Raw genomic sequence first — 27,887 nt, 5'->3', positions numbered from 1 at the left:
AGATCCATACACTAACACACAAGTTATGTCTGGAAGTTACAAAAATGCTTATTTTTGGCCTCTAATTCCTTAACTGTTGGTACCATAACCCCCAAAATCAATCCCAACCTTCCTTTTGTGGTATTGAACCTTATGGTAAAATTTCATCGAGATCCATTCACTTAAACTAAAGAGTGCGAAAACAGACTACACGAAATTCGTCGGACCGTCGGACAAATCCGGTGAATAATGGATCGGTCTGGTAAAAATTTTTTGAATTCCGGTCCGAATGTCAGGTGTTGTTTTTTTCATGGATTTTTCTAGCATTCTAGCAAAATTCCCAAACGATCTCAATATTCATTTTCATCTTTATTATTCATGACAGTGATGTTTATTTTGTTCAACCGCTAGCTTTAAGCCGAAAATCGCCAACAAGTAATGTGTAAATCCGAGTAAAAACATATCTCACTGGCGAAAACAACAATGGCTGCCATCAACTGGAAATGTAGACAATACTGGATCAGATTCCGGGAACAGATAAGGCAAATATTCCGGGTTCAAATACAATAAATAAACAAGAAATGATTGTAACAGGATGCTGTTACGAAGTCTCCCAAACGAAGCCCCTATAATTCGTAATTCCCAGGGTCGCCTGACATTGGGCAACGTCCAGTGAAAATTGGTTTGGTCCAGTAAAGTTATATGCATTAGTGATGCCTGGGGACTAACCTTGCATCTTGGCATGACAAACCAGAATATATATGGTTTAGGGGTGGGGATCTCGACCATTTACAAGATACTAGAAAAATTGGGGGTGGGGAGGAACCCCTGGGGACTGGCCCTATACGTCATTCAAATGTTCATTACATGACGAACAGGAATATATGTGGTTTAGGGGTGGGGATCTCAACACTTTACAAGATATTAGAACATTGGGGGTGGGGGTGACCCCTGGGGACTAACCCTGTATTACATTTGATGTGCTTTATCATGACAAACCAGAATATATATGGTTTAGGGGTGGGGATCTCGACCATTTACAAGATATTAGAACTTTCTCAAATGGCAGGGGGTCGGGATGACCCATGGGGACTAACCCTGTATATCATTCAAACCATCTTAGCATGACAAACCAGAATATATATGGTTTAGGGGTGGGGATCTCGACCATTTACAAGATACTAGAAAAATTGGGGGTGGGGAGGAACCCCTGGGGACTGGCCCTATACATCATTCAAATGTTCATTACATGACGAACAGGAATATATGTGGTTTAGGGGTGGGGATCTCAACCATTTACAAGATATTAGAACATTGGGGGCGGGGGTGACCCCTGGGGACTAACCCTGTATTACATTTGATGTGCTTTATCATGACAAACCAGAATATATATGGTTTAGGGGTGGGGATCTCGACCATTTACAAGATATTAGAACTTTCTCAAATGGCAGGGGGTCGGGATGACCCATGGGGACTAACCCTGTATATCATTCAAACCATCTTAGCATGACAAACCAGAATATATGTGGTTTAGGGGTGGGGATCTTGACCACTTAGAAGATATAAGAACTTTCTTAAATGGCAGGGGGTGGGGGTGACCCCTGGGGACTAACCCTGTATTTCATTTGATGTGCTTTATCATGACAAACCAGAATATATATGGTTTAGGGATGGGGATCTCGACCATTTACAAGATATTAGAACTTTCTCAAATGGCAGGGGGTCGGGATGACCCCTGGGGACTAACCCTGTATATCATTCAAACCATCTTAGCATGACAAACCAGAATATATATGGTTTAGGGGTGGGGATCTTGACAACTTACAAGGTACTAGAACTTCTTCAATGGCAGGGGGTGGGGGTGACCCCTGGGGACTAACCCTGTATTTCATTTGATGTGCTTTATCATGACAAACCAGAATATATATGGTTTAGGGGTGGGGATCTCGACCATTTACAAGATATTAGAACTTTCTCAAATGACAGGGGGTCGGGATGACCCATGGGGACTAACCCTGTATATCATTCAAACCATCTTAGCATGACAAACCAGAATATACATGGTTTAGGGGTGGGGATCTTGACCACTTACAAGGTATTAGAACTTTCTTAAATGGCAGGGGGTGGGGGTGACCCCTGGGGACTAACCCTGTATTACATTAGATGTGCTTTATCATGACAAACCAGAATATATATGGTTTAGGGGTGGGGATCTCGACCATTTACAAGATATTAGAACTTTCTCAAATGGCAGGGGGTTGGGATGACCCCTGGGGACTAACCCTGTATATCATTCAAACCATCTTAGCATGACAAACCAGAATATATATGGTTTAGGGGTGGGGATCTTGACCACTTACAAGGTATTAGAACTTTCTTAAATGGCAGGGGGTGGGGGTGACCCCTGGGGACTAACCCTGTATTTCATTTAATGGGCTTTATCATTTAGAACATTTTCAATTAAAAAGATTGTGTCTATCACAAACGGTTTTCAATTTATAATCATTTGAAAATTTAAAAAAATAAAATCCCATAGGGTTCTATAGTAAAACCCTCTTTTCTTTTTGCCCCTCAAAGTACCCCTTTAGAAACCCCATTGCACAAACAAAACCCTGATTGCACCACTAGACATGTTAGTCTAACATATTGTGAAACCCTAAGTTAATCTGACGAGCGGTTTTGGAGAACGGGTGCGGACAAGTTCAAATTTAAAAGCGGCGGAAGAAGAAGAAGAAGAAGAAGAAGAAGAAGAAGAAGAAGAAGAAGAAGAAGAATAATAATAATAATAAGAACTGAGCAAGTCACAAAATACAGCTATGAAATATAAACACTAGAATTGAAAACCAAAAGATATATGAAAAAGAAAGAAGAAACAGGAAATATTTTATACAGAAACTCTAAATAATTTTAGTTCACAAATACTTTTCAGGTCAAATCCAATAAAATATGACATCACTTTTCTTTATCACTGAAATGCATTCAAGCAATTGTGCACAACTTTCATCACTTTTGTCACATGATTTTGTTTTTGTGCGTTTTTGGAGAGGAGTAGGGCACAACAAATCAGAAGTTTTTTGTATTTTGTCGGATAATATACAATATTAGATGTAAAAAAAAATTGTCTGGTAAAATTTCATTCGGTCTGGTAAAGCTAGGTTGTTTACCAGACCGAATGTCCTGTAAAATAAAATTCATTCGTGTAGTCTGCGAAAACCAATGTGTCTTCGGATGACGACGCTGCCAACGTCATACCAATATATGACCGCAAAATTTTTTTGCGGTCGTATAAAAATCATTAGCCATGGAATTTCATATGCAAACCTCCCATTGCCTATCCAGTCTATAAAACAAGAAATTTGTGATATTACTTTATTCTGTTAAATTTGTCAAAATAGTTTAATATGTCTGGTCTCAGGTCAATAACTTTTATCTGTTCATGTGCAACATATCGTTCATGATTTCACTGGCATTCTGCCAAGGAAATATTTTTTCATTTCATTTTCTCTGCCATTGTCCTAAGTTTATTCCTAAATTTATCAAAGAGGATTATAACCTAAAGGAAGGTGTTTACCTAACATTTCTTGTGATTTCAACAGTGGTGATTGCATTAAGCAATCCAATATCTAACTTCTCCCATAATAATTGCTGGAACTGCAACAGACTTGTTAATTTGGGAAATACCAATAGAGACAAATTTTTCTTTGTTTGCAAATAAACTTTTACTTCATATTAACAGGCACAAATGAAAAAGTAGACATATCTCTGCAAAAATAATTCAGAATAATACACTTCAGAATTTATGTTACAGCTCTTTTCATAATGCTTGCAAGACAAAGGTTTGTTTGACTTGCTTGCTTTGTTTGTATAAATGTTTGCTCAAGCATTGTAATTAAGATTGACATCTGCAAACAATACAAGTAGGCGGAGTTAAACCTGTGTATAGGTAAATTTGATTATTTGATAATGTCCAATCAAATTTAAATATAATGTATACAAGTTTAAATCCACCTTTTTATGTTGTTTTCAGATGTCAATCTTAATTACAATGCTTGAGCAAACATTGATACAAACAAAGCAAGCAAGCCAAACAAACCTTTGTCTTGCTAGCATTATGAAAAGAGCTGTAAATGCATAAAAAATGATTTACAAAAATATGTAGATGATATACTGTAAATACAACTTACAACAAAACCATAACCATTCTTCAACATGACATCTCTTATTTTTCCATAGCCTTTAAAAAATCTTTCAACATCCTTTTCTCTTGCATGATGTGACAGTCTCCCAAGATATACTCTTGTTCCCATTTTGAATTGAGTCTGAAAAAGAACAAGATACAAATGTATTTTTTACATGGTCATTTCTTATTGAGATATTTTCAATCCACATTTCTATACTTGAAATAGCACATACATGTATTCATGAAATATGATTCAACTTTTCCAAAAGATGAATAGCCCTTATCTAGTTTACTGAGATTTTAAAAGCATAAGATTAACTAAAGTCAACTTCTAACTAGAGGCTCTCAAGAGCCTGTGTCGCTCACCTGTATCTACTGTGGTTTTGAATTTGGAAATCATGTAAAATAAGGTTAAAATCATAATAAATAGTATTAGATACCTTAATAATGATTGAGGCCAAGTTTGGTTTACTTTAGCCCAGTAGTTAAATTTAAAGCAGGTCATCCCATTGTAGTCTTACAAAAGTTACTGAAGACCCCTTATCATTATTTAAATTAGTTTTCAAGTTGTGACCATTTGAAATTGTTTTTTTACAATTTTCCCATATACTTCTTTAGTAAACTCCTATGGTTGCAATCAAGTTTTTTTTTTTGCCTAATCTGAACATAATAAACCTGAAATCAGGTCATGTGCATACCCATGTAGACATGATACAGGCACATTTCCCATAATCAAAACTGTATGAAATTCATAGGTTTTTACCTGGCCTTTCAAAAAAATCTAGCTTCAGGGTACGGTTTCCTGCTTCGAAAAGAGCTACAGTGGATGCAAATAAGTTTTCAATTTTCACTGCCAAAAAAACAGGATGTTTACATTGTTGTCTCCCCTCAAAACATGTATATTTAATCTTATTTTTAAAATTATTTTAATCATTCAACCTGTTTTAATTGAAAGCTAATGCACTAATTTTTACAATCAAATACAAAAAACATGATACTTTTTCACCAATTAAGTAAATAAAAAGGGATTTCCCTCCATGGTTATTTTTAGTTGGGGAATAACCCCTAGTTTTTTATACAAAACTGCTTATAGCACCCTTAAGCAAAACCTTGTATGCGATATATAAAAAATTCTCAGCTTTTCTGAATCTGTACAATATAACGATTAAAATGATGTCTTACTTTAAGGATTGTGACCATTAATAATGAAACTACAGCTCTTTTTTTATGTCGCATAGTAGTGGCATGTTGGCCAGTGGCAAATAGTTTATCTGGCATATTCCAAACATTCCCTGTATCACATTTTCATCAGTTTTACAAAGAAAAAAAATCATAAAATTGGGTTTCTTTTGAATAAATAGAATAAAAACTATGAAATAAGCATAAATAAAGTTACTTTAAACATATTTTCAGGGCATAAAGATTACCATTTCACGTTTCCCGGGGAAAGTAAATTATTACAAGGGAAAGTGACATTGCAGTTGCTAATATCCCGTTGGGAAAGTCGGTTTCCGGTAAATAAATAAAATAATTTGTCCCTATTACTTGTTTTAATGTCAAAATACTTCTGTAAGATCATCTGAGCGTCCAATTTCCATGATTTCATCACATTTTTACGCGATTTACACGTGTGCCTTTTGGTATTTAGATAGATCATTAGTGGACTGGTTTAAATTTACGATATCCAGTTTGTAGCACGGGAACCAGTTTGTAAGTATTGCGGACGCTCAGAAAATGAGCTTGCATAAATACTTTGACATTTTAAGCGCTAAAAGAAAAACAGAATATGATGTTAATGGGAATAGTATGCCAAAAAAACAGAAGGATAATGAATATGACAGGGAAAAAAGGAACAGAACCTACCAAGTCAAGTGGGCGGACGAATTTCCCTGGGTCAAATTCAATGAGAGCAAGATGTACATGTATGGCACAATTTGCTTAAAATATCCTGAAATGGCAGGTGGAATGGCCTGTAGTTTCTTCTCAGGTTCGTCTTCATTCCACAAGGCAAACCTCAAGAGTCACAACCAGTCTGTGAAACATTTAAATTGTGTCAAATATGCCAGACACCATGACACCTCCTCTGACCTTGTTAAAACAATGGCACAAATACCTGAGCCTGTTGATAGTTTCCATGGGGACAAAATTATCATAATCAGTTGACATGTTAAACCCTTAAAAGTATGCAGGATTTTGCATCTTAAATTTCAAAATTTTCTTCGGGGGGGCATGCCCCCAAAACACCCTAGCAAATTCGACCCTCGAAGCCTCAACCGGGGATAGTGGATTTGCACAGAGGAAAGTGATTTTTTTTTTATCACTTTCCCTTGGGTAAGTGGCCTGCCAAAAAAATCTTCCTGCCCTGAAATTTTGTCCCTTGATTATATGAACTAAGTTGCAAATGTATTGTGAAACATAAAATCTATTTGAATTTCATTTATCTTGGTCGTGCCATGCCTTAACAAATTTCCAGATGCAGAGGCTTATTCATACTGGAGTAATTTTGTGGTGTAAACACAGCCATCACCCATTTTTGAATAAAGGTCCAGATGAACCTTAACCTTGGGTCAATTTTCAAAGTATTAAATACATGTGATGGACTGTGAAACTCAGATAATGAGATTGAGAAATTTTGGTAAGGAGTTTTCATTCATGAAATTTTTCACACACATGATTTTTTCTCTTCAACGGGAGGACAGGAGGAGACCTCTGAAAACAATATTATTGCACTCCCGTCGGGAGGTTCACATGTAATTAAGTATTGATAAAAAAAAAGTTCTTCATTTGTCACATTGGGGTGAAATTACCAAGGACGAAACGACCCATTACCTAAACGGTTTAAAAATTTGGGATTTCAAAAATGAAGAAGATATGCTGCGTAACATCTTTCACTTTACTACAAAAACAATTTTTTGGACAACTCTGGCAAAAATCAGTACATTAGAAAAGAGGAAAAGCATAACAGACCGACCGTCCGACGCTACCAAATATTGTTTGTTCTTTGTTCATCCCATCTTGGTTTGATACCAAAAAAAAGGTGTAACTAATAATCACAGTTAGTTGATAAACATCTAAGTAATTGCTGCGCATGTAGAAATATATGTTGTAAGAATGCTATGCCAAATTATTAAAGTTGTAAAATGATTAGGGAAGCTTACGTCTCCTAAGGATCTTTACAGCATTTTCCAAATTCAGTATCGTATAAGAGCTTTAACTTAAAATACTTTGAACCAGTTGTTGTTTAAAGAGTTTTTAAGACTTGAATATCAACCACGATGCGCGGCCAATAAGTATTCGTCACGTGGTGATTTTTCACAATAAATTTCAGACTACGATTTTCCCCAAAAATATTTTGGACTCATTAATTGTGTGGTCTTAGACTCTCCTGGCCAAATTTTTTATCATCTTGGTTCCAAAGGAAGAGGATTTTTTACAATAGTATTTGTGTATTTGGTTATATTTTTGTGCTGGAGCATTTTAATTTTCTGATGATATAAACCCAGTGTATAAACCTAGGACGTATTTTTCATGCATGAGGAGCCAACAGTTTCTAGAATTAAACTTGTTTTCTTAACCTGATTTTGGGGTTTATATGACAGTAAAAAAGTAATTGATGAAGAAAAAAATCATATGGCGGTGCACTTCTATTTGTTTTTCCTACGCGGCCAATGATTGAAAGTACCCAATTTTCAATTGATGATTTTCCAATTTTTCATCAATTTTTAGCCATATTTGGGCTATTATCTTAAAAAAAATCACAGTTTGCTGTCAATTTTGTAAATTTGGAATTTTATTTCAACTTTTTTGTTAGACATTTTGGCTGATGAGACTGACTGGATCGGTTATAAAATTTGAAAATTTTATTACTCAAATAAAGGCAACAGTAGTAGACCGCTGTTCGAAATTCATAAATCGATTGAGAAAAAAACAAATCCGGGTTCCAAACTAAAACTGAGGAAAACACATCAAATATAAGAGGAGAACTACGACACAACAGAAACACAACATTAAAATGTAACACACACAGAAACAAACTATAATATATCCATCATGCCTAGATGATAAACAAGTGTCTTGTCTTCTTTATGCAGACGATTTAGTAGTAATATCAGAATCTGCATCTGGCCTGCAAAATGCTTTAGATAAATTAAATATGTTTTGTGATAAATGGAATCTATCTGTTAATCTTAATAAAACAAAGATTACAATATTCAATAAAACAGGAAAAATTATTAAAAAACACAATTTCTATTATAATGGAAAACTACTAGAGCTGACTGATGAATACAAGTATTTAGGTATAATTTTTAAACCATCTGAATCTTTTACTACAGCAATTGATCAGTTATCTAAAAGCTATTTTTTGTATAGAAAATTATTATATTCTGAAAAGATGAATTTACTACCACATTTAAAGCTTTTTGATTCATGTGTTAGTTTAGTGAAACAAAATACTACCATTGAGTCAAACTATGCAAACTTTAGTCCAAATAAGATTCAAATCAAATTTGCTAAAATAATTACGAATTAGAAAAATATCTCCTACTGGACCTTAACAAAAATGTTATTTCTAAAATGGTAAAAATTAGAATTAGTAATAGCAAATTACTAATAGAAGTTGGTAGATATACTAGAACACCTTCAGAACAGAGAATTTGTCCACTTTCACGGCAAGGATGGAATTGAAGATGAATTCCATTTCCTCATTAAATGTAAAGCGTTAGAATTTAATAGAAATATACTCTTTTGTAATTTAATTATATACATGTAGTTCCATCTTTTGTTACAGCTCTTCTATAAAAGCATGCAAAGCAAACCTTTGATCAACTTGCTTGCTATGTTTGTTTGGATGTTTGAAAACAAAAGGTAGGTAGTCTGTTTCAGTCTGTTTACTATATACTGGAATTTGATTGGACAATAACATTAACTTCATTGCAAGTCAATTTTTATTGTCTAATCAAATTCCAGTATATACAAAACAGACTGAAACTCCGCCTACCTATTGTTTGCAAACATCCAAGCAAACATAGCAAGCAAGTTGATCAAAGGTTTGCTTTGCATGCTTTTATAGAAGAGCTGTAATATGTCTGAACAAGATACATTTAGTTTCATTTTGAAAAGTAATGATACTGACATTTGTACTGTATGTGTAGCTGGAATAAGCGATATGTATGATTCGAACATTCATTTAAAGCAAACATAATGTTGTTAAGAACTGTTGTAGTATTAAAGCTTATTGTAATAGCTTGAAGAGATAATATAGTATGAATAACACCTTCACGCAATGTAGATATAAAATATGTGTCTCTTATCATTGAGAAAACATATCTCTGTATATTTGTTTTTTGTTTATTTTTGTCTGTTTTTGTATTTGTATTTTGTAAATGTCAGCTGGTATCATTCCTGTATTGGAATTTACACCAATAAAATTATTTGATTTGATTTGATTTTATAACAATGGCCATTTTCCTGACTTGGTACAGGACATTTTAAGAAAAAAATAGTGGATCAAAAACTACTTAATTACTGTAAATACAAAAATTTTTCACAGAGTTTAGTTTGATTATATATTTTTTTAAATTCATTGATATTTTGGTATACGAACTATTTTTGGATTAATTCGCGATGTTCATTGATGAAATCGCTATACGGACTGATTCCTCCGACGAATTTGCCATCGTGACAATCTGTCCAACACATCCTTTATGCGTCCTTGTATAAACACAAGTGTTATTTTTATGCCCCACCTACGATAGTAGATGGGCATTATGTTTTTCGGTCTGTGCATCCGTTCGTTCGTTCGTCCGTCTGTCCCGCTTCAGGTTAAAGTTTTTTGTCAAGGTAGTTTTTGGTGAAGTTGAAGTCCAATCAACTTGAAACTTAGTACACATGTTCCGTATGATATGATCTTTCTAATTTTAGTGCCAAATCAGTAGAGTTTGACCCCAATTTCACGGTCCACTGAACATAGAAAATTTTAACTGTGGATTGAGTGACGTCCATAACATCATTGCTGACATACATGTAACTATGATAATAACATTGCGAGTACCAATTTTACTGCACCAGATATGCACTTCGCCGGACAATAAATGTATATCTTCAGTGATGCTGGAAGCCAAAATATTTCAATAGATCCAAGAACAAAGAGTTGATGTAATATCCAGGAAAACAGTGTGACTACTGACGAAGGGACAAAAAAACGAATAAAAGAAAAAAGGGTAAGGAAGAGCTAGGAACGAAAAAAGGGAACGCCAAAAAGGTAGAGATAGCAGAGAATACCGCACCTACATGTATGGTCATGTTTATTTATCGGAACTATCCCTTTTTGTAGTAAAGATTTGAAAATAAACCGCTGCAAATACTTAGTGTAAAAAATATATATAATATTTATCTTTTGAATTAGTTAAGATGTATAGAGAGATAGAAGGAATATATTTAATTAAGGTTGGCCGTTATGGAATATCTGTTACCGTGACAGATGACGACGGATAATATCCAATTGTTGTAACCACAATTCCGTCCTCTATTCCTAATTGATCGTTACATCAACGAATTTGTACTTGATAACACGACGGGTGTGATATGTGGAGCAGAATCTGATATCAGAGACATGATATCACCCCCTCTCTTTGGTGCATGAGTTCACATTAAGTTCGTGATGCTCAGTCTTCAGTTTTCCATTTTGTGTTTTGTAGAGTATTGTTTGTTTTTTGTCTTCCACTCATGAGCTCGAATATCCGTTTATACCTTCCGCCTCTCGTAAAATATTAGTGTGTTATCAAAAAGAATGGGTCTAACCAATTATAACTGAGCCTGAGTGGTCTCGTAGTGGCGTACTTGCCTTGATTGCTTAAGGTCGTTGGTTTGATGACTCGGCCATGTCAAAGCCATGACTTGAAGGTTGGTATTTGCTGCTTCCCAACTATATTTTGCAGTATTTAGGAGCAAGAGCAATAAATGGTCTGCTCGTAGTCGGAATAATGTGTCCTGGTAGGGTGATTTGTCTTTTTGCGGACTCACGATTGCTTTGTGGAGTAGCACGTTTAAAATCCAACTCATTGTGGCTGTCTAGTACAAACAGGGTTCATATTCAAAACATCTTAACTAGTTCTGGTCCCAAAATGCATGTAATATTTGCTACTGGACGTTATACACTATTTCATTAGCATCATCCAAATGGTTCTGTATAGTTCAGTTTTTCTTTTTATTTCTTAATCAAACCAGTATAAAACAAGAGGCTGTCAGAGAGACAGCAAACCGGATTTTCCTGCAGAGGTCGAACCCTGAACAGTTGAGCAAGTATGGACACTACATTTAAATTTAAAACAGCTCTGAATTTGGATTGTGATTGAACATTTGACACATCATAGGTTTGTGACACAAAATGAATGTAGTCAAAGAACTGATATATTTGAAATTGGACATTTAAATACCTATTATGGTCCAATATCCAAAATCTAAGTACATATTAGAATCAGCATATCAAAGAACCCCAAGAATTCAATTTTTGATGAAACCAGACAAAAGTTTAATCTAGGATCCTTTGGACCTCAATGTGGACCAATTTGATAAAGGAGCCCACAATCCAAAATCTCTCAATACATGGTTAGATTCAGCATTTCAAAGAACCCCATAAATTCAATTTTTGTTGAATCAAACAAAGTTTAATTTTGGACCCTGATTTGAACCAACTTGAAAACTGGGCCTAAAAATCTAAAATTTAAATAGAGTTTAGATTCAGCATTTGAAGGAACCCTATATACATATTTAATTTATGTTGAAATGAAACACAGGTTAATTTTATCCATAATATTTTCATGGCAAATGGAAATAACTCAAACTGGATAAATAGTTCTCTAAAATAAGATATGATGCAATTTTTCAAATTATAATCAATAATAATATAATAACAACAACCAGTGATGACTAAGTTCTCTAAAATTAGATATGATTTAACACTCAAACATTGTTAGAATCAGCATATCAAAGAACCAAAGAATTCAATTTTTGATGAAATTAAACAAAAGTTTAACTTAGGACCCTTTGGACCTCAATGTGGTATTATCTTATTAATAATGAAAATTCGACCGTTTACAAGTTCTTAAACAGGGAGGGGTGGGGTGACCCAAGGGGACTCGCCTTATATTTCATTTGATTTGTTTTATTGTCCCATACAAGAATATATATGGTTTCGGAGTGGGGATCTTGACCATTTACAAGTTTTCAAAAAGAAGGGGGTGGGGGTTACCCCAGGGGACTTTCCCTCAATTTCATTTGATTTGTTTTATTGTCCCATTCAAGAATATATATGGTTTAGGGGTGGGGATCTCGATCGTTTACAAGTTATCAAAAAGGAGGGGGTAGGGGTTACCCCCTAGACTTTCCCTATATTTGATTTGATTTGTTTTATTGTCCCATACAAGAATATATATATGGATTAGGGGTGGGAATCTCGACCGTTTACAAGTTCTCAAACAGGAGGGGGTGGGGTGACCCCAGGGAATCCCTTTTATTTCATTTGATATGTTTTATTGTCCTATACAAGAATATATATGGTTTCGGGTGGGGATCTTGACCGTTTACAAGTTTAAAAAAAAAAGGTGGGTTGGGGTGACCCCCCTGGACTTCACCTATATTTCATTTGATTTGTTTTATTGTCCCATACAAGAATATATATGGTTTAGAGGTAAGGATGTCGACCGTTTACAAGTTCTCAAACAGGAGGGGGTGGGGGTGACCCCAGGGGACTCGCCTTATATTTCATTTGATTTGTTTTATTGTCCCATACAAGAATATATATGGTTTCGGGGTGGGGATCTTGACAGTTTACAAGTTTTCAAAAAAAGGGGGGTGGGGGTTACCCCAGGGGACTTCCCCTCAATTTCATTTGATTTGTTTTATTGTCCCATTCAAGAAGTTTTCAAAAAGAAGGGGGTTGGGGTGACCCCCATGGACTTCCCCTATATTTTCATTTGATATTTGTGTTATTGTGGGGATCTCGACCGTTTACAAGTTCTCAAACAGGACGGAGTTGGGGTGACCCCAGGGGACTCGCCTTATATTACATTTGATAAGTTTAAAAGTGTCCCATACAAGAATATATATGGTATCAGGGTGGGGATCTTGCCCATTTACAAGTTTTCAAAAAGAAGGGGGGTGGGGGTTACCCCAGGGGATTTCCCTTCAATTTCATTTGATTTGTTTTATTGTCTCATACAAGAATATATATGGTTTCAGGGTGGGGATCTTGACCGTTTACAAGTTTTCAAAAAGAAGGGGGTGGGGATGGTCCCGGGGACTCCCCCAATGTTTCATTTGATTAGTTTCATTGTCCCATACAAGAATATATAGGGTTTCGGGGTGGGGATCTTGACAGTTTACACGTTTTCAAAAAAAGGGGGGTGGGGGTTACCCGGGCCAGGGGACTTCCCCTCAATTTCATTTGATTTGTTTTATTGTCCCATTCAAGAAGTTTTCAAAAAGAAGGGGGTTGGGGTGACCCCCATGGACTTCCCCTATATTTTCATTTGATATTTGTGTTATTGTGGGGATCTCGACCGTTTACAAGTTCTCAAACAGGACGGAGTTGGGGTGACCCCAGGGGACTCGCCTTATATTACATTTGATAAGTTTAAAAGTGTCCCATACAAGAATATATATGGTTTCAGGGTGGGGATCTTGCCCATTTACAAGTTTTCAAAAAGAAGAGGGGTGGGGATTACCCCAGGTGATTTCCCTTCAATTTCATTTGATTTGTTTTATTGTCCCATACAAGAATATATATGGTTTCAGGGTGGGGATCTTGACCGTTTACAAGTTTTCAAAAAGAAGGGGGTGGGGATGGTCCCGGGGACTCCCCCAATGTTTCATTTGATTTGTTTTATTGTCCCATACAAGAATATATATGGTTTAGGGGTGGGGATCTCGACCGTTTACAAGATAAAAGCACATTCTCAAATTGAAGGGGGTGGTGGTAAGAATAAATATGGTTTAGGGAGACTTAATTATTTACAAAATGACTAATAATGAACAGTAAATTTCAAACTTAATTTATACAGTCCTATTAGTAAATTTCAAACTTTATATATACAGTCCTACAGATCTTATCAGGAAACAGAAATTTTTCAAATAAATCTGTCACTCCAATGATTATCATATGCTAAGATATAACCCAGATCTAGTTAATAATTAATAAAATGTCTAATAATATAGCTTATAATCATCACCACTTAGGAAATAGATAATTCTCAAATAAATCTGTCACTCCAATTTTTATTGTGAGATAAGACAAGTCATAAAAGTTTCAAACAATTTACCAATGCTATTTCGCCAATAACTAAAATTTATTTCCATGAACCAGTATAACAAAACACCAAAATAATTCTCTAAAATTATATATGACTTAACCACTCATAAATCTCTAAAATTAGATATGATTTTATATCTATCAATTAAACACATCACTTTTCAAAACAAATAACTCAAACTTATTTCCATAAACCAGTAAAAAAACAGCAAAATATTTCTCTAAAATCAGATATGATGTTATATCTATTTCCACATTATAATCAAATTTAATTAATAGTTGCTAATATTGTTTCTTTCATGTGTCAAAAAATAATACAGATCTGCAACTTATCTATCAATGCCAAAAACTTTATCTCATAATAAAAATAGATTATTATCTAATTAAAAACAAGTTCAGATTCAGCACTTGAAAGAACTCTATATATATTTAATTTATGTTCAAATATAACACACACAAACTGATTAATTTTCCCAGGGGACCTGCCCTTTATTTCATATGATTTATTTTTTTATCCCATACAAGGATATATATGGTTTAGGGGCGGGGATCTCGACCATTTACAAGTTCTTAAACAGGAAGAAGGTGGGAATGACCCGAAGGAACTCACCTTTTATTTCATTTCATTTGTTTTATTGTAACATACAAGAATATATATGGTTTCGCGGTGGGGATCTTGACTGTTTACAAGTTTTCAAAAAAAAGGGGGTGGGGGTTACCCCAGGGGACTTCCCCTAAATTTCAATTGATTTGTTTTATTGTCCCATACAAGAATATATATGGTTTAGGGGTGGGGATCTCAACCGTTTACAAGTTTTCAAAAAGAAGGGGGTGGGGTTTACCACCGTGGACTTCCGTTAAATTTCATTTGATTTGTTTTATTGTCCCATACAAGAATATATATGGTTTAGGGGTGGGGATCTCAACCGTTTACAAGTTTTCAAAAAGAAGGGGTTGGGATTTACCCCCGTGGACTTCATCTATATTTCATTTGATTTGATATATTGTCCCATACAAGAATATATTTGGTTTCTGGGTGGGAATCTTGACCGTTTACAAGCTATCAAAAAGAAGGGGGTGGGGGTTACCCCAATGGACTTTCCCTATATTACATTTGATTTGTTTTATTGTCCCATACAAGAATATATATGGTTTAGGGGTGGGGGATCTCACCGTTTACAAGTTCTTAAACAGGAAAAAGGTGGGGGTGACCCCAGGGGACTCGACTTTTATTTCATTTTATTTGTTTTACTGTAAATATACAAGAAGAAAAATGGTTTCAGGATGGGGATCTTGACTGTTTACAAGTTTTCAAAAAAAAGGGGTGGGGGTTACCCTAGGGGACATCTCCTAAATTTCATTTCATTTGTTTTATTGTCCCAAAAAAGATTATATGTGGTTTAGGGGTGGGGATCTCAACCGTTTACAAGTTTTCAAAAAGAAGGGGATGGGGTTTACCCTCGTGGACTTCCCCTAAATTTTATTTGATTTGTTTTATTGTCAAATACAAGAATAAATATGGTTTAGGGGTGGGGATCTCAACCGTTTACAATTTCTCAAACAGAAGGGGGTGGGGGTTACCACAATGGACTTCCCCTATATTTCATTTGATTTCTTTTATTGTCCAATACAAAAATATATATGGTTTAGGGGTGGGGATCTCGACCGTTTACAAGTTATCAAACAGACACGCTGGGGGTGACCCCAGGGGACTCACCTTTTATTTCATTTGATTTGTAACATACAAGAATATATATGGTTTCAAGGCAGGGAGCTTGCACATTTACAAAAAAGTTTTCAAAAAAAGGAGGGTAGGTGTGAACCCGAGGACTATCCCAATATTTCATTTGATTTGTTTTATTGTCCCATACAAGAATATATATGGTTTAGGAGTAGGGATCTCGACCGTTTACAAAATAAAAGCACATTATCAAATTGAAGGGGGGTAGGGGTAAGAATATATATGATTAACGGACACTTAATTATCTACAACATGTCTAATAATGAACAGTAAATTCCAAACTTCATTTATACAGTCCTACTAGTAAGTTTCAAACTATATATATATTCAGTCCAACAGATCTTATCAGAAAACAGAAAATTTTCAAATAAATCTGTCACTCCAATGATTATCAAATGCTAAAATATTTCCAAGATCTAATTAATAATGAAAATAATTCATTATCATATGCTAAAATATTTCTAATATCTGATAGAACAGAATTATGGTTGTTTAACATAGTACTCTAACATTATTAATAATGTAATAATCTTCAAAATGTCTTATGATATAGCTTGTAATCATTACCACTTAGGAAATAGATAATTTTCGAATAAATCTGTCACTCCAATTTTTATTCTGAGATAAGACAAATCATAACATGATAACAAGAGTAAAATATTTAAAAATTCTACTTTTGGATATTAAAAATGGCGATAACTCACAAAGGAGATATATTAAAATCTTGAAAATTGAACTAGACCTTCATTAAGTCCCAGGAAACAACATATTTAAATTTGAAAAAAAAATGTTAAAGCGTTTTCATGTTATTGTGCTGACACTGTTTGGCAGCCGCCCGTAGATCCGCCCAGCCGCCCGCCGTACATCACCATTTTAATAACCGATATTTCCTTCGAAAATTCGGTTAATTAAACGGGAAAGAGCAAATATTTCGTTGTTATAATATATATTTGATTAATTTTTATTTTGTTTTGTTTTGTTTTGTTTTTCGTTTCGTTTCGTTTCGCATTTTATAGGCACCCGTTATTTTCAACCAAATTTAATAAATTGTAAAAAATATATTATGCCTGTTCATTTCTAGAGAAAACAAAAACAATTGACGACAAAACTATGAACAAATAAATAGATATACCTTAGACAATTCTGTGTCTTTTAACATTGTTTAACATCTTGTTTGTGAAAATCCAACAACAAGGATTTGGATCATTACTCACTATGATAGATCATGATACAAATCCTTGCCAACAATAAATGCCTTCAAAATATATTTTATTAAATGTGATTTTATAAGAAATCTTTTAGCAAAGAAACGTAGGTGACAAATACTTTTGGCCATGCGCTGCATGTTCTTGGTGAATTGATAGTTTGAGGTAAGCTGTAAAAAAAAAATAAAAAACACGTCTCAGATTTCATTCGTCCGAACCGCAGATTTCTGGATTTACCGTCACCAGGAACACTCAAAGCCGAATTCATTATTCGAAAGCCAAGGATGTAGAACTTTATTAAGAACCGAAATAGTTGAAGTAAAATTGATAACGGAAATGGGGAATGTGTCAAAGAGACAACAACTCGACCAAAGAGCAGAAAACAGCCTTACGTATGCCACACTCGGAGGCTGGCTTCAGCTGGCCCCTAAACAAAAAGGTGTACTAGTTCAATGAAAACGGACGTCACACTAAACTCCAAAACATATTAATGAACTAAAATTCAAAAACATACAAGACTAACAAAGGCCAGAGGCTCCTGACTTGGGACAGGCGCAAAAATACGGCGGGGTTAATTAAACATGTTTTGTAAGATCTCAACCCTCCCATACCTCTAGCCAATGTAGAATAAACAAACACACAAAAATACGCACACTAAAACTCAGTTTAGAAAAAGTCCGAGTCCGATGTCAGAATAGGTAACAAAAGAAACTAAGCAAAATGATAATGATACATAAATTAACAAAGGACTACTAGCAGTTACTGACATGCCAGCTCCAGACCTCATTTAACTGGTTGAAAGATTATGTCTTCATCATATGAAAATCAAGCACAATCCCTCCCGTTAGGGGTTTAGTATCATACCATCATAAAATATATGAGAAGAACATAACCCGTATCATGCCAACAACTGGTTTTTAGAATAAATGTGTTTATTTCCGATGCAAAGACCCTATGAGTGAATCAATATTAATACCAAAATATGCCATCTTTAATGACCTGACAACAGTATCGTAACTATATCGCTTCTGAATAAGTCTGTTTACAGATGTTATCATAATGCTAGCAAGTTAAAGGTTTGTATTATGTTTTCTCAAGCATTGCAATTAAGATTGACATCTGAAAACAATTAATAAAGGCAGAGTTAAACTTGTATACTTTATACTTAAATTTGATTGGACACTATCAATTAATCAAATTTACCTATATTCAGGTTTAACTCCGCCTACTTATATTGTTTGCAGATGTCTATCTTAATTACAATGCTTGAGCAAACATTACTACAAACAAAGCAAGCAAGGCAGGCAAGCCAACCAAACTCTTACTCTGCATGCATTAGGAAATTGACTGTAAGGGTTTGGTTAGCTTTTGAGGTGAATGTCGACATTTTTGTGCTTTGAGTAGAATATAACCATAAAAGATTGGATGTGAAATACCTGAACGTATAAGATGTCTGCATGTTAATTTATATTTACGAATGATGTCCTTGTACCGATGATAAAATTTAGTAAATGTTTTGACTAGTTTGTGATATGGAAAGCCCTGGTGTAATAATTTTTCAGTAATACAGAGATTTCTTTCGTTAAAATCAAATACGTTGTTACATACACGAGCGAATCGAACAAGTTGAGATATATATAAACACCATAAGATGGTGACAAGGTAACGTCACCATCTAAAAACCATTTGTATGTAATGTTCTAGCTTTTATTGACAGTGGCGTAGCTAATCCATTTTTAAGTGTACGCCCGGACCTCGGCGAGGGGTTTGAGGGTCCCTAGCGGGTACAGGACAAGGGACCTCCCAGCAGATGTCCGACGGAAGCTAACGATTTATTGAGAGAGAGATACTATTTCTAAAACTCATCAATAGCAACATACTAGTACTTTAAAGTCTAATTTCTTGATTTTTTGTTGTATAATTTATTCAGTGTGTAGATTTGGAATCTAATGGCCAATAGTTGTTACTATGAAATATGTTTAAAAGGAGATGTGGGGTAAAACAATCAATCGACCAAAGATCCAAAACCTTTCGAAATACAAAAAAAGCAAGTCTACATTTTCAATGGTGTCGTTCTTTTGATTATTATGACTTAATCTAGTTTTCTCCCCTTTTATGCGCAAATTTCGTTAATGGACAAGTACATACAATAATAAATCTTCATAGATGGTTATGTGTGATATAAACATACTCAAAGGGTTTCGTGTAATCCTGTGTTTCGCCTGGGATTGCTGCTGTCGGTTAAATTATAACTAGAGGCTCTCAAGAGCCTGTGTCGCTCACCTGATTCTACTTTGGTTTTGGAAATCATGTAAAAATAGATTAAAATCATAACAGATACCCTAATAATGAGTGAGGCCAAATTTGGTTTAATATTGGTCCTGTAATTTAATAAAAAATCCTGGTGGCCATCTTGAACAGTAAATCGGCAACAAAGTAGCAACACTTAAACAGCACCTCATAAGAAACATTTATGCCATGTTTTGGTTTCATTCCATTCAGTGCACCTCTAGAAGAAGCATTTGTATGTATTTCCCATAGGTTCTTATGTTAAAGGAAGTCCCCCCATTGGCGGCCATCATGGATGAAGGATAAGCTTCAAAGTAACAAAACTTAGTCAGCACCTCATAAGGAACATTCATGCCATGTTTGGTTTCAATCCATTCAGTATGTGGTTCTCTAAAAGAAGACATTTGTATGTATTGTCCATAGGGTCCTTTGTTAAACATTGTCCCCATCTGGCAGCCATCATGGATGAAGGATCAGCTTCAAAGTAACAACACTTGGTCATGGAATGGTTCTCTAAAAGAAAACATTTGTACGTATTTCTCATAGGGTCCTATGTTAAACTAAGTCCTCCACTGGCGGCCATCTAAGATTATGGATCGGCTTCATAGTAACAACACTTGGTCAGCACCTCATAAGGAACATTCATGCCATGTTTGGTTTCATTGCATTCAGTGGTTCTCTAAAAGAAGACATTTGTATGTATTTCCCATAGGGTCCTATGTTAAACTAAGTCCCCCGCTGGCTGCCATCTTGGATGATGGATCAGCTTCAAAGTAACAACATTTGGTCAGCACCTCATAAGGAACATTCTTGCCATGTTTGGTTTCATTCCATTCAGTGGTTCTCTAAAAGAAGACATTTGTATGTATTTCCCGTAGGGTCCAATGTTAAACTAAGTCCCCATCTGGCGGCCATCTTGGATTATGGATCAGCTTCATAGTAACAACACTTGGTCAGCACCTCAAAAGGAACATTCATGCCATGTTTGGTTTCATTCCATTCAGTGGTTCTCTAAAAGAAGACATTTGTATGTATTTCCCATAGGGTCCTATGTTAAACTAAGTCCCCCGCTGGCTGCCATCTTGGATGATGGATCAGCTTCAAAGTAACAACATTTGGTCAGCACCTCATAAGGAACATTCTTGCCATGTTTGGTTTCATTCCATTCAGTGGTTCTCTAAAAGAAGACATTTGTATGTATTTCCCATAGGGTCCAATGTTAAACTAAGTCCCCCTGCTGGCGGCCATCTTGGATTATGGATCAGCTTCATAGTAACAACACTCGGTCAGCACCTCATAAGGAACATTCATACCATGTTTGGTTTCATTCCATTCAGTGGTTCTCTAAAAGAAGACATTTGTATGTATTTCCCATAGGGTCCTATGTTAAACTAAGTCCCCCGCTGGCGGCCATCTTGGATTATGGATCGGCTTCAAAGTAACAACACTCGATCAGCACCTCATAAGGAACATTCACCCCATGTTTGGTTTCATTCCATTCAGTGGTTCTCTAAAAGAAAACATTTGTATGTATTTCCCATAGGGTCCTATGTTAAACTAAGTCCCCCGCTGGCAGCCATCTTGGATTATGGATCGGCTTCAAAGTAACAACACTCGGTCAGCACCTCATAAGGAACATTCATGCCATGTTTGGTTTCATTCCATTCAGTGGTTCTCTAAAAAAAGACATTTGTATGTATTTCCCATAGGGTCCTATGTTAAACTAAGTCCCCCGCTGGCTGCCATCTTGGATGATGGATCAGCTTCAAAGTAACAACATTTGGTCAGCACCTCATAAGGAACATTCTTGCCATGTTTGGTTTCATTCCATTCAGTGGTTCTCTAAAAGAAGACATTTGTATGTATTTCCCATAGGGTCCAATGTTAAACTAAGTCCCCCTGCTGGCGGCCATCTTGGATTATGGATCAGCTTCATAGTAACAACACTCGGTCAGCACCTCATAAGGAACATTCATACCATGTTTGGTTTCATTCCATTCAGTGGTTCTCTAAAAGAAGACATTTGTATGTATTTCCCATAGGGTCCTATGTTAAACTAAGTCCCCCGCTGGCGGCCATCTTGGATGATGGATCCGCTACAAAGTAACAACACTTGGTAAGCACCTCATAAGGAACATTCTTGCCATGTTTGGTTTCATTCCATTCAGTGGTTCTCTAGAAGAAGTTCAAAATGTAAAAAGTTTACGCCGACGACGGACGACGCCGGACGACGGACGACGGACGCCAAGTGATGAGAAAAGCTCAGGTGAGCTAAAAAGTGAATCCATTTATCAGTCAAATACAGGATTTAAAAGAAATCAAACTTTTCTTTAAATGTTTTTCTTGATCTTGGAAGATAAGCTTCTGTCCAAGTTTCATAACAATCTATGATAGTTTACAAATGTAGCAGGTGAAAAATATTTAATTCAAGACCGTCTGCTTATTGCCCCAAAAAATAGTAAAATACTGAAAAATGAAAAAAAAACATATTTTAGACTGAAATTTGCTGACTGTTGTAAAAGTTTTGAAATCATTTAAAAATAAAGGAATAGATCTCCCCCATGCAAAGCTCTGATTCTTTGTCCGGAATTAGCTATACTTTATGTACGTTTTATTTTGATCAGCTCTTCCAATGTTTTTATTAGGTTTTGGATTTTCGAAATGCGCATCTGGTGCAAAAAAAAATCGTACAGTTGGTGTTAACATTTTTACGTAAAATTCGACGAAGTTTTGACAAAGTAATTGATGCATAACAAACAGTATCTACTTGTTAACTAATAAAAACAATGTTCTTTTCAGTAAAATGCGGAAAATTAAAAGTAAATTTTCATAATTATGCTCTGGATACTCTTTTGATCATAAAAAAGTTTCTGCCTATATTCTGTAAAATTTCATAAAGGTTTTACAAATTCATTGATGTTTTAAAAAAAATTTAAACACAGGCTGAACATAAATATTGACGACGCCAACGCCGATTACGGAATGTCTCGCAGGCTCGACAAAACTGCATATCGTATCTCAGCAGATAATGAATTGCTTTAAACTATAGGAAAGGGAGGATAATTCACAGTAGATTCAGATTTTGACAGAAAACTAACAAAATATGATACCATTTGATTAAAAAGTAAATTTATTCCGACTGTTATCTTCAATTATAAGTCAGTGGAGAAAGAACTACAAGGCACATGTGCTTTTAGCCAGATCTTTTAATTCATTTAGATTAAAATATTTTTTCTCCAAAATTCATGTGTACGCCCGGGCGTTTTGACGTAAACGTAGCTACGCGCCTGATTGATAATTTTCATTGAGGAAGGGAAATTACTATTACTCAGGTGAAACAGCTCGATTCAAGCAACATTTACCAGAAATAAAGCTCTAAACAAATTAAAGCTTTATAAAAATCCTTGATTAGAGACTATTTTGAGGTGTAAATATACTTTGAAGGTAAAAAAAGGTACCTAATGTAATCAGAGAACGCATAGTGGAAATCCTGAGAGCATACGGATTTCCATCAAAAATCGTTATACTGATAACGATATTCCTCGAAAAATATGAATGTCATTTGTTATACAATGGACAGCTTCCTGAGTGCATGGTTCTCAGTGGTTCTCTCTCCTCTTGACTTCTCGATATGTACTAGTAGTCGTCAATTGGTGTATAAGATCAACACTAGGAAATGGAAATACCAGAATCAAATAAACACTTAACTCCTTTCCAGAAGACTTGGATTTTGCAAATGACATTTGCATATTATCCAACAATCACTGGTGTTAAAGTGATCGTGGTAACTGCAATTACTAAGATCCCAAAATGGCGGAGGAAGAAATAGTTAAAATCGTTTTCTGCTAATTTCTCTGTGTAAACGTGTGGTTTTCAAAAATACTCAGCCGCAACAGTGTGCGGTTTAGTTGTGTGTGTGTGTCCTTGATATCATATATGGCATCGTTACCAAAATAATAGCCATCGAAAATTTAAGGATCGTAAATTGTGTACAAATAACTGGAAAGATAATCATAACTGTAGAATATTTCAATGATAATCTCCACCGATTTTTATCAGTAACCTCTGCAAATATTAAAAGTTAACATTAACTGGGACTATTATACTAACTATCTTCTGCATGGTGGCATTAGCATATGACTTCGTGAAAATATGTACACTAGGTTCCATAATTAGAACTATAAAAGTAGGCCCGTTCACAGCCATATTGAAATTTTGGTGTAAACACGAAGTTCACAAAAGTTTAAAGCAATGTGGCTATATCTTTATGAGACCCGGGTAACTTTTGTTATATGAATTTATTATGAACTGAAATTGTAAACATTGTTTTTATTGCACACTTATTGTTTTATCGGGATTAATTATGATCTGTAAACCTTTGACACATTGTTTTCTTAGCGGTCAAGTAAAGCGCCGGCATTTCGACTATATCTGGTTTATTTTCAACACTAATATATTGACTACTTATTAATAATTTTTCGTAAACAATATATATTTTTTGCATTTATACTAATTAATTTAATAATATTTTTTTTATTTCAAATCCATCAATTTAAACAGTGTTATATATATGCTGACTTGTTTGCCGAAATCTATTGTTTACATTCATGTACCGAATGCTAATTTACTACGTGACACGATAAGCTGTCAATCAAAACAAAAAATCAATAATCCGTTATCGGGGCAATGAAATCTCAACAGATCGATCAGTTTCCAGTCCCGTTAGTATAATAGTCCCAGACATTAACAACTGTTATATTATCCACACGTATCTACATGATTACATTATATAAAATAGACATAGACATTCGTTCAAGTGGACCTTGTACAAAAGGGAACGAGATTGATAGTTCAAAGAAGAATAAGATACCTTGACCTAAGTCATTTTTGCTTGAAAACGAACGTAATTTATATATTATAGTTCCCCATAACAGTGTTTGAACAGGATAATATTTTACCTCTCCTTATCATCAACTATATCTACAAAGCATAGCAAAACTCCATAGCAACATCAACCCTCGTAAAGTCACCGGCCCGGACAATATCAGTGGCCATATCTTAAAAAGAAATGCAAGAAGCGTATACACCGGTTTTCACAACAATATTTAATAAAATGCTCCGCAGGGCGCAGCTTGATACGACCGCAGAGGTCGAACCCTGAACAGTTGGGGCAAGTATGGACACAACATTCAAGCTTGATACAGCTTTGCATTTGGATTGTGATTAAATATTTGACACAGCATAGGTTTCTGACACAGAATGAATGTGGTCTAAGAACTTAAAAATTTTAAATTGGACATTCACCTATTATGGTCCAATATCCAAAATCTAAATACATGGTTAGATTCAGCATATCAAGGAACCCCAAGAATTCAATTTTTGATGAAATCAAACAAAGTTTAATTTTGGACCCCGATTTAGACCAACTTGAAAACTGGGCCCATAATCAAAAATCAAATACATGTTTAGATTCAGCATATCAAAGAACCCTAAGAATTCAATTTCTGTTAAAATCAAACTAAGTTTAATTTTGGACCCTTTGGACCTTAATGTAGACCAATTTGAAAACGGAACCAAAAATTAAGAATCTAAATACACGGTTAGATTCGGCATATCAAAGAACCCCAATAATTCAATTTTTGATGAAATCAAACAAAGTTTAATTTTGGACCCTTTGGACCTCAATGTGGACCAATTTAAAAACGGGGCCCAAAATCCAAAAACTAAATACACGGTTAGATTCAGCATATTAAAGAACCCCAAGAATTCAAGAATAAAACCCCATTGAAATTGGTCAAGAAATAAGCAATTTATACGAAGTATCTTCTTTTGCACAATACTGTGCAATTAAATATTTCTTGCTATTGCGCAATACTGTACAATTGACAATTTCTTGCTATTGCGCAATATTGTGCTATTGGATATTTCTTGCTATTGCGCAATACTGTGCAATTGAAGATTTCTTGCTATTGCGCAATACTGTGCAATTGAAGATTTCTTGCTATTGTGCAATACTGTGCAATTGAAAATTTCTTGCTATTGCACAATACTTATTAAATAATAATTTACACATCCTGTTTGGTGTGTATCTCCTACCATATCATAATTATTTGCTTTTAATATAAATCAGAAATAACCAACTTAAAATGGAAAATTTTAAAAGAAAAAAAAAGGAAAAAAAGAAAAAAAAGGACAACAAAAAAAAATCCCCCCCCCAAATTTTTTGAACCCCCTTATGATTCATCACCCCCAAACTCAATCCCAGCCTTCCCTTTGTGGTATGGTACCTTGCAGTACAATTTCAGAGAGATCCATACACTTGAACACAAGTTATTGTCTGGAAACTAGAAAAATGCTTATTTTTGGCCCCTTTTTGGCCCCCAATTCCTAAACGTTTCAGCAATTACCCCCAAACTAAATTCCAGCTTTTCCTTTGTGATATGGAACCTTGTAGTACAATTTCAGAAAGATCCATGCACTTACACACAAGTTATTGTCATGAAACTAGAAAAATGCTTGTTTTTTTGCCCCTTTTTTGGCCCCTAATTCCTAATATTTTGAGGCAATTACCCCCAAAATCAATCCCAGCATTCCTTTTGTGATATGGAACCTTGTGGTACAATGTCAGAGAGATCCATACACTAACACACAAGTTATGTCTGGAAGTTACAAAAATGCTTATTTTTGGCCCCTTTTTGGCCCCTAATTCCTTTACTGTTGGTACCATAACCCCCAAAATCAATCCCAACCTTCCTTTTGTGGTATTGAACCTTGTGGTAAAATTTCATAGAGATCCATTCACTTAAACTAAAGTTAGAGTGCGAAAACCAATGTGTCTTCGGACGACGCCGGACGACGCCAGACGACGACGACGTCATACCAATATACGACCACAAAATTTTTTTTGCGGTCGTATAAAAACAGGACCCAAAATTAAAAATCTAAATACACGGTTAGGTTTGGAATATCAAAGAGCCCCAATAATTCAATTTTAGATGAAATCAAACAAAGTTTAATTTTGAACCCTTTTGACCTCAATATGAACCAATTTAATAACGGGGTCCACAAATAAAAAATCTAAATACATGGTTAGATTCAGCATATCAAAGAACCCCATATATTCAATTTTTGTTGAAATCAAACAAAGTTTAATTTTGGACCCCAATTTGGACCAACTTGAGATAACTGGGCCAAAAATCAAAAATCTAAATACATGTTTAGATTCAGCATATCAAAGAACCTCATATATTCAATTTTTGCTAAAATCAAACAAAGTTTAATTTTGGACCCTTTGGACCCTAATGTAGACCATTTTGAAAACTGGACCCAAAATTAATAAAATGCTTCGCTGGGCGCAGCTTGATACGACCGCAGAGGTCGAACCCTCAACAGTTGGGGCAAGTATGGACACAACATTCAAGCTTGATACAGCTCTGAATTTGGATTGTGATTAAATATTTGACACAGCATAGGTTTCAGACACAGAAAGAATGTGGTCTAAGAACTTCAATTTTTTTAATTTACCTATTATGGTCCAATGTCCAAAATCAAAATACATGGCTAGATTCAGCATATCAAAGAACCCCATATATTCAATTTTTGTTGAAATCAAACAAAGTTTAATTTTGGACCCCAACTTGGACAAACTTTAAAACTGGTCACATAATCAAAAATCTAAACACATGTTTAGATTCAGCATATCAAAGTACCCCAAGAATTCAATTTTTGTTAAAATCAAACTAAGTTTAATTTTGGACCCTTTGGACCTTAATGTAGACCAATTTAAAAAACGGGACCCAAAATTAAAAATCTAAAAACACGGTTAGATTTGGCATATCAAAGAACCCCAATAATTCAATTTTTGATGAAATCAAACAAAGTTTAATTTTGGACCCTTTTGACCTCAATATGAACCAATTTGATAGCGGGCCCACAAAATAAAAAATCTAAATACATGGTAAGATTCAGCATATCAAAGAACCCCATATATTCAATTTTTGTTGAAATCAAACAAAGTTTAATTTTGGACCCCAATTTGGACCAACTTGAAAACTGGGCCAAAAATCTAAAATCTAAATACATGTTTAGATTCAGCATATCAAAGAACCCCATATATTCAATTTTTGTTGAAATCAAACAAAGTTTAATTTTGGACCCCAAATTGGACCAACTTGAAAACTGGTC

General features: G+C 35.0%; 1 protein-coding gene across 3 annotated transcripts in view; it reads right to left on the bottom strand.

The window, feature by feature from the left end:
* Positions 1-7,408, bottom strand: part of LOC127698617 (serine/arginine-rich splicing factor 6-like) — a 30,778-nt gene extending 23,370 nt beyond the window's left edge. For all 3 annotated transcript variants that reach the window (XM_052202170.1, XM_052202171.1, XM_052202173.1), the window contains exons 1-2: positions 7,318-7,408; positions 4,164-4,298 (exon numbers count right to left, since the gene is read on the bottom strand). In XM_052202170.1, the coding sequence (XP_052058130.1) occupies positions 4,164-4,286 (123 nt within the window). In that variant the 5' untranslated portion in view covers positions 4,287-4,298; positions 7,318-7,408. The remainder of the gene's footprint in view (positions 1-4,163; positions 4,299-7,317) is intronic.
* Positions 7,409-27,887: the final 20,479 nt, after the last annotated feature.

The sequence above is a fragment of the Mytilus californianus genome, unplaced genomic scaffold, assembly GCF_021869535.1.
Source record: "Mytilus californianus isolate M0D057914Y unplaced genomic scaffold, xbMytCali1.0.p SCAF_4, whole genome shotgun sequence".
In the NCBI taxonomy this organism is placed as follows: Eukaryota; Metazoa; Mollusca; class Bivalvia; order Mytilida; family Mytilidae; genus Mytilus; species Mytilus californianus.
The sequence above is the reverse complement of the archived record's forward strand: the minus strand, read 5'-3'. Positions and strand labels throughout refer to the sequence as shown.